At 36.7% G+C, this 14,226-nt stretch overlaps 1 protein-coding gene across 1 annotated transcript; it reads left to right on the top strand.

The window, feature by feature from the left end:
- Positions 1 to 7,472: 7,472 nt before the first annotated feature.
- On the top strand, positions 7,473 to 14,045 carry LOC113232889 (lipopolysaccharide-induced tumor necrosis factor-alpha factor-like). Its single transcript, XM_026467774.1, has 4 exons — positions 7,473 to 7,524; positions 8,475 to 8,549; positions 8,935 to 9,062; positions 13,485 to 14,045. The coding sequence occupies exons 1-4, from the start codon at positions 7,483 to 7,485 to the stop codon at positions 13,579 to 13,581; spliced, it is 342 nt and encodes a 113-aa protein (XP_026323559.1). The 5' UTR covers positions 7,473 to 7,482; the 3' UTR covers positions 13,582 to 14,045.
- Positions 14,046 to 14,226: the final 181 nt, after the last annotated feature.

Below are 14,226 nucleotides of genomic sequence, written 5' to 3'. Positions count from 1 at the left end.
CGTGACAATGGGAAGAACTAGAACGACAGTCGTCTGACGATAAATAAAATGTCACGATAAAAATGTGACGAGAGATAGTCACAGCTTCAAACGATTCTGTCGTGCAAACGACAAGGCGGCTGCCGTGAACAGATAAATTGTCGTCACGATCTAGTGGGAACAGCTAGACACGACAGTCGTTCAACGACAAAATAAACGTCCACGACACAGTCATGACAGATAGTCGTCATATGGGAACAGGCTAGACGCGACAGTCGTCCAACGATAAATAAAACGTTACGACATAATGGGAATGCGCGAAATGAAAAATACGCGGAGCACAGTTGTTGCGAGAATCTAATGGATACTCACCTTAAGTGTTAAAGTTGTTTTTGTAAATCGTTTCCCTTGCACTGCTTGCTGTAAAAGAGATTTTGAGTTAATAAACTTGCATACTTATTATGTATTAATAGACTTTGTCATATCAGTCACTGTGTCACGACTAGTCAGCAGGATAATATTGTTAGCTTAACTAAAGTCATTGTTTATCATTCTACTACATAAGTCATCAGGAAAATTTTAGATACCATCTCTCTTACGCGGATATATGGATATTATTATCAATGTCGCATCTCACACGAGTACACGAGTGTACTCATGGAAATTTAAGCTGGTTTGATTATTACGTAACTTTTATTCAAATACTCTATCTATCCATATCTCTATGTCCCACCGGCACGACGAAAAAAAAAATGTTTCTGTGTGTTCGAACTGGATATGAGCGCCGCGTTTGTCGGCGCCCCGCGCCGCGCCGCCGCCGTCAAATGCAATCGGCGCGCCGTTAAGTTCTGTTCAAGTTCGTTCGATCAGGCGCTCCAATCGTACGCACGCGCACGCTTTCGTATATTTTTTCCAGAAATTCACATTTCTAAGATAACACTTGTGACTTTATATCCGAAGATGTTTTGTTTAAAACATTAATTTGTCAATTTCCGACGTCGCCATTTTCACTACGCATACACAATACGGAAGCGTGCGCGTGCTGATAAAAATTTGATTACTATAGAAAACACGTTATTTTATTTTTTCCTTTGAAAAGGTATTTGTATGACGGTTTTTGTAAAAATAAACACCAAAACGCCGCCGCCGCCGGTTGGTCAATTATCGGCGCTCATATCCAGTTCGAACTTTGTATTCATAATCACAACAAAACTAGTGGAGTTATTTCACAAAAAAAACGTGAATAAATACGAAAATCAGTTATCAACATATCTGGAACAAGTGAAACGAGATCTACAACCCGCTTTATACGGATTTATTTTATTTCAGCTGTATTGTTAAGCAAAATCAGCGTAATTGACTTTTTAAAAAAAGAACAACCTTTATATGTGATTTTCTCGAAAGTTACCGAAATGCAAATGCGTTGTTCTGCTGCTGTATGTTGTTTGCTTTTAGATCTCAAAGACAGTGAATGATTACATTATCGTATACCAAGATTTCAAGTCAAAATCACGAATTAAGGTTTAAAAGGACACAAATAATACAAATTTCTATTTTGTTTTTTAGTTTTAGACAAGATTTCTGTACGTGAGACGTAAAAAACTTTAATGCCAAATAGTAATTTTTACTACAGAGCGTTTTAAAGTGAATGAGGCAAATAAAAAATGTTAAATAAAAAGCAAACGACGGTAGGATTTAATGTCTTTTACCATTGCGTGATTTTGATATACTTTACCTCTCACTTACAAATTTACAAATTTTAATTTTTATGTTGAATATTTGCTAATATGCATTGAAGTTTTTTAGCTGACGAAATATAATTTCAAAGCCTTGCGGAAAAATGGTAAAGAGATCGGGCTAGTAGATCATTTTAAAGGAAAAAAAAAACAATGCTACGAATGCACCCACGGCATTTCTACTTGTGGAATATATCCAGAAGCATGGGTTTCTCAGTAAAAAAAAGTAAAAGGTGAAGAGGCGACTGTGTAATGAATTAATAAAAAGGTTGATATATGCAGTAAGCCAATTAGCCAAATTTATTACAAAGACCGTTACATGATTTAAAATCCAGTAGAAAGATATATAATATACAATAGGCCAAATATCAAGCTAAGAAAAATTCCTCTGTCATTCTTAATTTTCATTAGCATGCTTAAAATCTAAAGATGAGAAGAATCTTTAATGAAGACAATTATTATAAACAAATAAAAAATGATATTCATTTAAACAAAGAAAAAATTAGTCTACAAATTGCACAAGTTACAATAGTTAGAATAGTTGTACAAGTTACAAATTTGATCTCGTTATATTTTTAAAGGGGCAGCCATTTGTAAAATTTTAATACAAATTAGCACGTTACAATTGTTGGAACGGTAAACATCAAAATGACAATTCGAAAAAATAGTTTTATTATTTTAGTAGCAAATTAATATATGATTGTGCCATTAATGTAAGTAATGGTTACTTAATTATTGATAAAAGATTTGCTTTGTTTTTTGCTGAAAAATGCTTATTAGTAATGCTGATATGTCTGAAATTGTTATAAGTATACGAGTACATGATTTTGTCAATAAAGTAATTGTATGATTTTGCACTCATCTTTTTGAAATCTATCGCCATGATTTAATTTACACGAAAAAGCAAGTTTATTACTAAGAAATAGTGGTGGGTGTTTAAACGAAAATCATATAAAATGTTTGCTTTTTAAAATAAGCACATAAACACGCTTTTCAATTTAAGCGTATGTATTAACAACGTGCGTATGTTTCAAGACCCGCCATCTATGTTTCATAAACAAATGAATTCGTCAATGTGAATAATAATTTTATCAATAAAAGTAAAATTAGTGTATTACAAATAAATTTACTTATCTTAAAACCTTTAGTGGTCTACTCTTGCTTTTCGCTATTGTTGGTAATGTTGCAAGCTTTTTTTTAACATAATTGTCTATGCGCTTAAACGTTTTTCTAAACGATTTTGTACGAGTCAAACTAAGGGTCGTATTTCAGAACTCTACTCAATGCTCAAGTCAGGACTTGAGTACTGCAGTGAGCACTGAAAATCATATTCAAGTCCGAAAATGGCAACATTAGTGTCGTATTTAAAGTGCTTGAAATCATACTCAACTCTGCTCAAGTCCTGACTTGAGCATTGAGTAGAGTTCTAGAATACGACCCTAAGAAGTGTTTAAGTGAAAAGCGTTTAGAAAAGCACACTTTTTTGAAAAAAGCACAACGTTTTAACGTTTAAAGAATAAGCCATTTTTCCCATCTCTACTAAGAAAGTTATCATATTGCTATTTCCATATTAAATTAAGGTGTTTATTGACTAAGTTCATATTAAGAAATAAAGTGTTTGCCATCTTAAAATTGTCTATTATTTAGACTTACATAAGTTAAGTAAGTATAGTAGCAGTAGAGCTTCTTGTGAAAGAGTTCGTCCAGGGAAGTTACCTTACCAATATCTGACGGCAAGCAGTAATATAAGCATTACTATGTTCCAGTTTTGAATGACAAGGGCGTTGGTGAAATTACAGACACATGGGACTTGTCAACTTATGTCTCAGGGCGACGGGAGCAGTGGCAGCCTCAGATCTTTGTGATTTAAAGCACTGAGTGGTACTGCAACTGTTATGGACAGGCGTAAAGCTTTTTTTTTTTTTTTTTTTTTTATTGTGACTCGGCAAAATGACTGCACCGCGCCTGATGGAAAGTGCGAATACAGTCCAGAGATGAGAGTAACGGATGGAAAACACAAATATCTTCACTCCGTCACTATCATTTTGCCGGTCTGGCCAAATGCTTCTTCACACTACGTTTGAAGGACCCGATGTTATAGAGGGGAGGGAATACATGCGCCGGGAGTTGGTTCCACAATTTGATGGTTCGGCATAAGAACGAATTGCCAAACTTTTTAGTGCGGGACGGTATTGAACTGACCGTCCATCTGTGGCAACGCAGTCCGGCACGGGTGGTCCGCTGATGGAAAGGAGAGGAAGGGATAAGGTTGAATAACTCTTCAGAGCACTCACCGTGGTACAGGCGATAGAATACGCTAAGAGACGCTATATCTCTGCGAAGCTGTAACGACTCCGCATGCTCAGTTACATGAGGATCGTTGACAACACGGAAGGCGTAGCGCTGCAGTCCATCTAGGGCATCGAGCAAGTACTTGGCAGAGCCGTCCCAAAGGTGCGAACAGTACTCCATGCTTACCATCACATGCACGACTTGTTCGTCCCGTCACTTGGTATTACAAAAAAAGTCGACTACAATCACATAAGTTAAGCAAAGGTGCCTTGTTACGGGAGTCAGAAGGTCTATTGATTTTGTTACACAATTTTGTGCAAGTTAAGCAACGTGCTCATTCGTAAGCACTTTTAACAATCCCGCTCGTCAAAGTCACCGCCGCTTGTCGCTATATATCTTCACTGTTATTAGCATTAAGTTCCAATACCCGAGCCCGACGACAGCGGCCGCCTTCACCCCTTCTTGCATGTAGAGTTACTGCCACTTCGAGGAGAGAACCATCCCAGAGAGTACTGCAGTATGCGTCCATCGAGTCAGCTGCATTACGGGCCTTTAACAAAGAATGGAACGAGTAATTTTAAACATAAATATCATTTATACTACCTTTTCTCTAGCTTAGCGTGAACATGTGACAAGTAAAAAAAATAACGCTACATCTGCAAAATGACAACTTTTCAGGAGTGAGGTGAATCCATAACTTTTTATGCTTAAATAGGAGAGGATAATTTCGCATTATCTAATTTTTTTTCTTTCTAGTTTTCTTTCATACAAAGTCAATAAGCGTTTTATTAAATTTGACCAACTTCTGCTGTCCCGATTTTTTCTTCCAGTACAATGAAATAATCCTTACATGAAACTGAGTCGCTCAGCACAAAAAAAATTTAAATTTTATTAATTTTTGTGGACCAAAAATTGACTATGTAATTGTTTTTCCAAAAAAACTTAATGTTTTCTAAGACAGTTTCCATGGTATCTCCTATGGTGTCGGATTTCTAATCTGTAGGCGAGAGATACAAGACCTATATTTTGGAATTTACAAACATTGTTTTAGTATTAAAAATAACATATATTTGACCTTAATATTGATTTTAAACGCCTAATTAAGAACTCTTTAAAACGCTCTGTAGTAAAAATTACTATTTGGTTTTTACTTCACACCTACACATGTAATATCTTGTCAATTTAATAATAACGAGACAATTTCTATAATTTTTGTTAACTTACTCATTAATTATAATATTACAAAATAGATAGATTGTGTTTGAAACATGCCTGTCCCGATAGTGGTACTAAACCTGTATCTTGAACACACTGGCTCATTCATATTTGTAATCTCGGAAAGTAGATATACCTATTGACTTTATTTATTTTTATTAACTGCCTCCGTGGCCAAAACGGTTACCATGCCGAATTGCCACGCAGAGGTCCCAGTCTCGATTCCCGAGTCGGGAGAAATACTTGTATGGCCTACATTTATTTCTCTCGTGAGTTTGGGTGTAATTTGTGGTTGTCTATGTGTGTATCCATGGCACCCGCGACACAGGGTTACCCTAGTGCGGGGCTATGTTGAGTGTGTGCTTTATTATTATTATTAGTAAAGAAAAAGAGTGATAAATTGTTCGTCCCTCGGGACAGGCCAAAGCGTCTAATTGGCCAACTGCCACATCTTAAATTGTAATTATTCTTCAATACATGACATTTTTTTGCAGGAAATCGTTTTAAATTTACGGTGGCCATTTTGAAACCAAAAATCAAACCAAACTAAAGAGAAAGAGTTAGTGAGATGTCGACGATTGCGGTGATGACGTTGAGCATGTGAAGATTGACCTGGAGCAAGGTGTGGCTTGGTTAACAGTTTAATATGAACTCTTATAGATTTGGCATATTCGAATGTTTTCCTATTACCTCAGACAAGCATTGTTTGGATGAAAATAAAAGATCAGATAGAGTTGTTCAAAAATTGATTTCGATTATATTTATTCACTACTTAGAATCAAAAGATATGTTGCTGACAGTTTTTCTCAACGTTTCTTCTTCCAAACGGAACGACAGTAGCTTCTTTCATTACTAATAAACAGATGATATGTAAATGAAAGTATGGTATTCTCTTTCATTTACGTAACTACAAACCTTTTTAGTAACTTGACATCATAACTATGAAATATATATAAATCACACAGGTCATCACTATGATATAAACAGTTCAATTTTTATAACAAAGCATACAAAACGCAGCAAAACAGGCGCGACGCGCATCACTATTATTATTCGGTACAGCAGCGCCACCAGGGTGCTGTGTTGAGGTAACGAACTATCTTTACAGACGCTCCATTAATAGATATGTATGTCATCTGTTCTACTACCTACATCTTTCTCATTCGTTTTTATGGTTTTTATTTAAATCCAATTGTATTCCAGCAATCTTTAACAATTCAATAAAATATAACGTTCCAGTTAAAAATCGAATTCTGTTTTGACGTGGGGTTTGACCTATTTCGCGAATTACACGGGAAAATTGGCAATTAGAAGATGCGAAAACAATAGTTCCACCTAATCTGTGTTACTACTGACCTGAATTGGAATGATTGATTTTATCTTTGTATATATAATTACACCGCGCATGTTTTTGCTACTTGCATACTGCTTTGTTGGAAACAGGTATGATTGAAAAGGAAATTAATGACCCCACCGAATAAACGTGCATTATCTATAAATATTTTTATAACGTATATACGCGTTTATTCAGTAGGGCATTTTTCTTTGAAGATAGTGACATAATTGTGAACATTCAAGTCGATGAGCTGCTTGTTAAGATGCATTTGGCAAGCTACATAAGATATATTTTAAGTCATGTGAAGTCGATTACCATTATCTGAACTTACGAATATTCTGGATCAATTTAGAAAATGGTCGCTTTTAGAGGGGGTCGTCAAGAATCTCCTAGAAGAGATACGATACTAAGAAAGAGTTTTTGACTAAAAAAGACTAAGAACAAGTTTCTATATCTGATGTTTCTATTAAAAATTATTTAAAAACACAAAACTATTACAAATTATGAACTTATTAGTTTATAATTTATGAGGAATGATATCGTATGCAAGATATTAGTGAGATCCAATTAATACGCGGGACTTTTTTAATAAAAAAAACTATTTGGAATACTTAAGAATAATCTGCGAATTTCAATTAATTTGAATGCCGAGTCTCGATTACTTTTAAAAATAGCTACCATCAGGAAGACCATGAGATCGAACAACGAAATAAGAACTTCTGCATGTATAAGTATGTCATTTATAAGTTTGTAATGATTACGTCACTCCCTAGATGACGCTAGTAGGTTTCTACGAAATATTGTAGAGGGGTGGAGCGGCAAAAAGGGGATGAATGATCAAGGTTACTTGTATGGGGAAACGCCTTAAAAATTAGGTCATTTTATCTAAGATTGTAGTTCTTTGTGATAGCCGATTGGTATAAAATGCCGCAGGAATCCTTTCATCTGAATCATAAGGAGAATTTGGTAAGTATATAGTTTCATATTACAACGTACAGTGCGTAGTATCTCAGATTACTTATTGAAGTATATCCAACACAATTAACACATACTTAGCAGTCAACTACAATTCTATTATTCATATAAATGTTTTGTCCCGTTATCAAAAGTATTATACACACTACACCTAAGTATTGCATGATGATGCAGTGGTTTAGAGCCTCTATCCTTGATATTTGATATAGGATTTAATATACGGGTGCTGGCTTTAAAGTAATCTCTTTTGACTATTTCCAATATAAATACAATATTGGCCACTATTGTGACGCACTCGCTGTTAATGATTGTTTTGAAGAGCGTCACCTCCTTTGTTTATTACTTTTCGCTTTGGACAAGATGTCGGAAGATTATATAGAATTATGAGGTCTTAAGTGGACATTGACGGTGATCGCCATATTGTTTGTATTATTTTTACAATACGTTTTTAGATTACTGAGCGGAGAAATCGATAATGGCGAAATACTTAAAATTCACCGCCAATAAACAAAAAGAAGCCGATAAAGAAAATGCAAAATATTTAAAAATTAGCAATTACTTTTTATAATAGTCTAATGTACGTACGTCGTAAGTTAGTCGTATTTTATTTCTACTTACTTTTTCTTTGAAAAATAACAGTTTCGCCGATTTTGCTGATTATCTAACAAAAAAAAACTGATGCTAAATGATATACAAACCGCTTATAGCAGGTTGTAGATATTGTTTTGCTGATTCCAGATATTTTGGTAACCGTTTCGCTAAAAATATCGAATAAATTGTTTATGCTAAGGACAGCAGCGTAGTTATTTACATACATACATAATTTGAATATGAAAATTAGACTTAAAAACGTTCAAACAGAATTCAACAGAAGTCCTAGTACTTACACCAGTATCATGCGTCATTGCAACAGTGTTTTTTTAAATTGCTTTTTTTTACAGCAGGTAAAGGAAAATTATGGCACTGGCTTTGGGCCAATATCGCAGCAGACAACAGCTGTCGTTGTTCCACCTCCGGTTAGTGAAAATTTTTTTGTGTAGTGTAGTGTTTCCAATTATATTTAGTTTCTAATATTTTAAATCATTCGTGTTATCTATATATCGGTACATCAGTCATACTTTGTTCAAATTTAATGTAAAAGGTCCTAAAGGAATAAACCTACCGTTAGGTACTTATCTATATCACACAGTAAATACCAACTTCACACACCATTATGGTTAACATTATAGACGTGTCTACATAATAGCACAATAAATATCTATAACGCATTCGTGAATATTAAAATAAATCGGAATCGGAATTTAAATATTTACGGAAAAAAAAATCGGTTTATCGCAGAATGAGTCATATGCACCTTATATTGGTTGGTAAGTCAATGACCTTATACATATATCGTTCCAGATTGTGCTTTTGGGCCCAGACAACACTGTAACGACATGTCCATTTTGTAAAGCGTCTGTAAAGACGGAAGTGCGTCATACCGTTACGAGTCGGACACATGTTACTGCGATTCTCTGTACTTTGGCATGGTTTGTATTTGAATCTTCTTTTGTATGATGATTTTAATGATTATTAGCATATAATGATTACAGCCTTCGTGTTTTTAGTAATAATCTGTGTGGAGCACGTGCCGTTTCCCACTTTTAAGCCCTCTTGATATCAATCAGGTTAGAGCCCGCGTATAATAATCACAACTTCCGTTTCCTAATATTATTTAAATGTATTTTGCTAGACAGTACAATTACTGTATAGTAAAATACACAAATTTACGCAAACAAATTACTAATACAGTGTGTTGATTTGCAATCTCGCCATATTTAAAAAAATAATAATATAAATAATTCTAAATCATCTAAATATATTTAAAAAATATTCTGTTCAATATTCTGGCTAATTTTATCTAGTAAAGTTTTGTAAAATTGTCCCCAAGTGTATTCACCGCGGAGGACAGTGACCACTCGCTTCACCGAGCGATACGTAATCTTTCTCGATCGCTTATTTACCTATTTTTTAAATTATGTTTATGTACTGGTATTGTTGTAATTAACTAATTGTTTACATTAGTTAGAAAAGTTGACTGAAAAAAAGATTTTTTGTAAATTAGATTTGGTACTTAGCAACTTTAGGTTACATGAAAGTACTGCTAGAAGTACCTAGCTCTTATTTTTTACATACCAAACCACGTCGCATTTCGTGAGAAACTAGAACGTATGCGCGATGTCAACGGAACGTAGACGCAATACGCAAGGTCGACTGATGATCTAAAAATCACGCGCTCGAAACGATACTCCTCCCGTCCCTACCATCAAATAGATCTAAAATGCATATTTTCTGCGCATAAGTCATTATTCAAATGGTTGCCGGTACCTGTGACATGTGTAGTGCAAATCAATGACCTTTGGATCAAGCATGGCACCGCAATTAAATAAAAAATAAGAATTTAGGATTTTTTTTTTCGCTTTATTTATTTGGGTTCAGTTTTGGATATACACTCGCGAGCAAAAAAATGGACTCACCCCCTTGCGCTATACAAATACAACGATTGCCAATGATACAATATTTACAGTTAAATGTTTATGGTCTCGTTTGAAAGCCTATACTTTTAGCTTTAAATTAAGGGTAGAAACAAAAAATTCATTTCCGTATTTCAGGAGCAAATCATCTTTATTTAAGACAGCAAAGAAAATCGGGCGAAAAATAAAATTGAGCTTAGCTGAAAAATTGAACATTTCAAACAAAATCAAGCATAAGTTATTGTTTCAGTATTTTGTATTTCCTCCTCTAGCCCTTATTACTGCTTGTAAACGGTTTCTCATGGACCTGATGAGTTTTTTGACTGTTTCTTGCGGTATTTCCTCCCATTCCTCTACCAGCGCCATTTTCAGCTCATTGATTGTTTCAGGAGCTGGATTTCGTGCTCGAACCCTTCGTTTGAGCTCATCCCATAAATGCTCTATAGGGTTCAAGTCCGGGCTTAGAGCTGGCCAGTCCATCGTCGCGATACCGACTTCCCTTAGGAACTCAACCGTTTCTCGTGCAGTGTGGCACCGAGCGTTATCATGCATCAACATGAAATTTTCGCCAATAAACCCAGCATAAGGAATGACTCTGCAGAATATCTGATACATATCGATCCGCGGTTAGGCCTCCTCCCCGACCACCACTAGGCACAAAAACCAGTCCAGTTTTTCCTTCCATAGAAATGCCTGCCCACATCATACACGAACCACCCCCATAAGCCACGGTTTCGGCAAAGCAGCACTGAGCAAATCGTTCACCAGGTCGTCTGTATACTCTCCCTCTACGATCACTTCCGTGCAGGCACATCCTACACTCATCCGAGAACATAACTCTTCTCCATTGCTCGACTTCCCAATCGTAGTGCGCCTGAGCAAATCGTAATCGTGCTTGTCGGTGCCTTGGAGTTAATTTCGGTCCTGTAGCAGGACGTTTCGGGGTAAGGTTAGCTTCTTTGAGTCTTCTCCTAACTGTCCATTCACTGGCGGCTGTCCCTCGTACCTGTCTTAGCTCCTGTTGGACGTCTACACCAGTCAGATGACGGTTTCGGAGAGAAGTCGTTACGATAAATCTGTCATCTCTTTCAGAAGTACACCGGCGCCGCCCAGATCCTGGTCTTCGCACGAACTCTCCAGTTTCCCTGAACCTTCTCTAGATTTTTGACACACAGGACTGGCTTAAACGAAGGTGACGAGCCACAGCACGTTGACTCATCCCTTGTCGTAGCATTGTAACAATTTGAGCAGCTTCTACAGGCGTGGTGTCCATTTTTTCCAGCACTTTAGGTAATTCAAGATTACCACCAACCAACTTTGAACAATGCACTGATAAAGAAATTCTGACACTGGATGTTTGTATCGGATGACAATATTCCCAATTCGTACCTTACTTAACAAGCTAACACTTTGTTTTGTTCGAAATTATGACTGATAGCACAAAACTACGGCGCCGATTTTTTTCTGTTTACCCTCAATTTAAAGCTAAAAGTATAGGCTTTCAAACGAGATCATAAACATTCAACTGTAAATATTGTATCATTGGCAATCGTTGTATTTGTATAGCGCAAGGGGGTGATTCCATTTTTTTGCTCGCGAGTGTAGAATGACCTTGTAAATATGGCGAGAATGCAATCAACACATTGTATTAATGTACAATATTATAAAGATATTTTCGAAATGCTAACATTTATTTAAATAAATAAATAATATATATTAAACAACATCACATACGATGGTCTGATTTCAAAGTAAGCAACTAAAGCAATTGTGTCATGAAAATCGAAAACAACGAGTGTACCACAAACATCCAGACCCGAGACAATCGGGCATCGACCGCGGGACCTCAGAGATAGCGACATCTTGAATTGAAAACCGCAGTGCAAGCAACACGACAACGGAGGCCGTCGAATATTCTTAAAATCTGTCAAAATAAACTTAATTCCTTTAGTTTAATTGGGCTTTTTAAGAATATAATAAAAAATAATTTTGTTATTTAAGTACACCGATTTTTAGGTCTCGTTGTAACAGTGAAGAGAAACGACGTGAAAAAATTTACGTGTATATTATGTAAGTGTTGCAGAATTTACTTAGGGACGTGACGTTCGTGCTTGGCAGCGCGACGTCCTAAAGCTAAAATTTTTTTCCACTAGTTTGTTGTAATTATTAATACACAGATTGAACACTCGAATTTTTCTACGTGCTTGTTGTCGTGCTTTTGTATTTGGTTTTTCAACGACTTTTTAGCCAAACCAAGTACCAAAAAACTTTGAAAACCAAATACACGACGAAATAAAGACATGACAACAAACACAGAAAAAATCGTGAGGTCTGCTGGTTCGTTCCGTGGCTTAGTTGGTATAGTGTCTGACACAGTATGCTAGAAACCGTCGGTTCGAATCCGGCCGGATCGAAGGAATTTTTTCTGTGTATTAATAATTATAACAAACTAGTGGAGTAAATTTCACATAAAAAATATCATTTTTTTTGTGATAAAACTTTATAATAATAAATGAATATCATGATAGTAAAACATCGTAGTATTCAATAAAATTAACATTACAATTCATAAAGCGACACCTCTTGTCAGGCTAAGAGTAGATGTAGCTCAGGCCACACAGCGATGCAGCGGGAAAAGTGGTCCGGGGGCGAACATGCGGGAAGCAAATGCGTACCGGGGCATGCCACACAGCAGTTCCAAGCGTAGTTCGCGGCAGAATAGCGGCACCCATAGTGTGGCACCCACGCAGTCAAGTTTCATTTTCTACACATATTATAAAGATAGCACCACATCGCTGTCGGATAAAAATCAAGAACATTTTCTGCTTTTATTAGCGCTACGGAAGTAAGGCAAAAGAAATTTCGGTCCAATTCATATTCCAACTGAATTATAACATACTCAAGAGTTGTAAAAAAATACAACGTCCAAGCTCCTAACCGCGCCCCGCTGTTACCACTGTGTGTGGACGGTTGCAAAAGAACTCATTGGAATACAATCAGCCCGGCTCGCACCCGGTCCGCCTGTTTGTCATAGTCAGTCGTAACAGCGTTCGGCCCCGGACCGCGCCCGCCCCGCCGCCGACGGTTTCAATGTGGCAGGGTTAACAAGAACTCAAACATTACAAAAATTCTCGCGACTGGAAGGCTCACGCTCCCGCTTCCGTGTGGCCAGAGCAGAAAGGTACCTGGTCGAGAGAAGAAAAACTTTCACAGATTTCTCTCAGGTAGCGCTACGGCATAAAAACGGCCTTAAAAATAAACAGATCTGTAACAAATCTGCTGCTAGCTCAGAACAGCGGTTGCCCCAGATGCAGGGAGTCCTGTTAGATCGAAGGAATTTTTGTTTGTGTTCAATCATTGTATTAATAATTAATTAAACTCCTTCCCACCAGTGGTACTTACTCTAATGAGTGGCCTAAAACTACATATCATTTTCAGTTGTTGCTGTTGCATCCCATACTGCATGGAATCGACGAAGAACTCTGACCACTATTGTCCTTCTTGTCAAAAATATCTTGGCACTTATAAGAAGTAAAAATGAATCGCGCTAATTAAAAAAAATGCTTGTATTTTTATATTCTATTTAGGCTTGTGTTATAATTGCGCTTATGGACTGCGCAGATGATCCGCGCGGAATATGTGACTGAAAACTGCCATCAGTCTTGCTATATAACGGCGGCGGGTGACAGCGGAACAGAAACATGGATTCCTCACTTCCCCGCACTGCTTGTGCTTGCGCCGACGCGGCCATTGCGCGTTTCGCGCGTCCCTATGGCTCAATTTTCTATAGAATGTTTACTTCTAGTTGCTGCTGGCTTGTATCCGACATAAGACACACGTTTGCGCAACGCGGCGGCGCCTAAATTTATGTTTCTCCATATTGTGCGGGTCTTATGTGGTCTGTGGGTCTTGTATTCATCATCATCATCATCATATGTCGATAGCACAGGATCAATATTCTGGAATGTACTTATTTATTTTAATTATTTATTTGTATTCAGGTTACAAAGACCCATAAATACATACCCTATAGACTAACATCATTGACTTATGACTAATATACGTAATAATACAATGAAAACACATTAGTTAGTTATTAAACTAATTATTATTTACACGTATTGTCTGCGATGTGCTTCGCAACGTGGGTGTCCGATAGCCTGCCTCGGAAACTTCGGTA

This window comes from Hyposmocoma kahamanoa, unplaced genomic scaffold (assembly GCF_003589595.1).
Source record: "Hyposmocoma kahamanoa isolate Upper Pololo Valley unplaced genomic scaffold, ASM358959v1 78, whole genome shotgun sequence".
In the NCBI taxonomy this organism is placed as follows: domain Eukaryota; kingdom Metazoa; phylum Arthropoda; class Insecta; order Lepidoptera; family Cosmopterigidae; genus Hyposmocoma; species Hyposmocoma kahamanoa.
This window is presented reverse-complemented; position numbering and strand designations above follow the sequence as displayed.

Excerpts from the sequence above, each read along its gene's own strand:
- LOC113232889 (XM_026467774.1), top strand. The coding sequence starts at position 7,483 with ATGCCGCAGGAATCCTTTCATCTGAATCATAAGGAGAATTTG. Across the intron at positions 8,550-8,934 it reads CTGTCGTTGTTCCACCTCCG|ATTGTGCTTTTGGGCCCAGA; the intron begins GTTAGTGAAAAT and ends ATATCGTTCCAG. Across the intron at positions 9,063-13,484 it reads ATTCTCTGTACTTTGGCATG|TTGTTGCTGTTGCATCCCAT; the intron begins GTTTGTATTTGA and ends TATCATTTTCAG.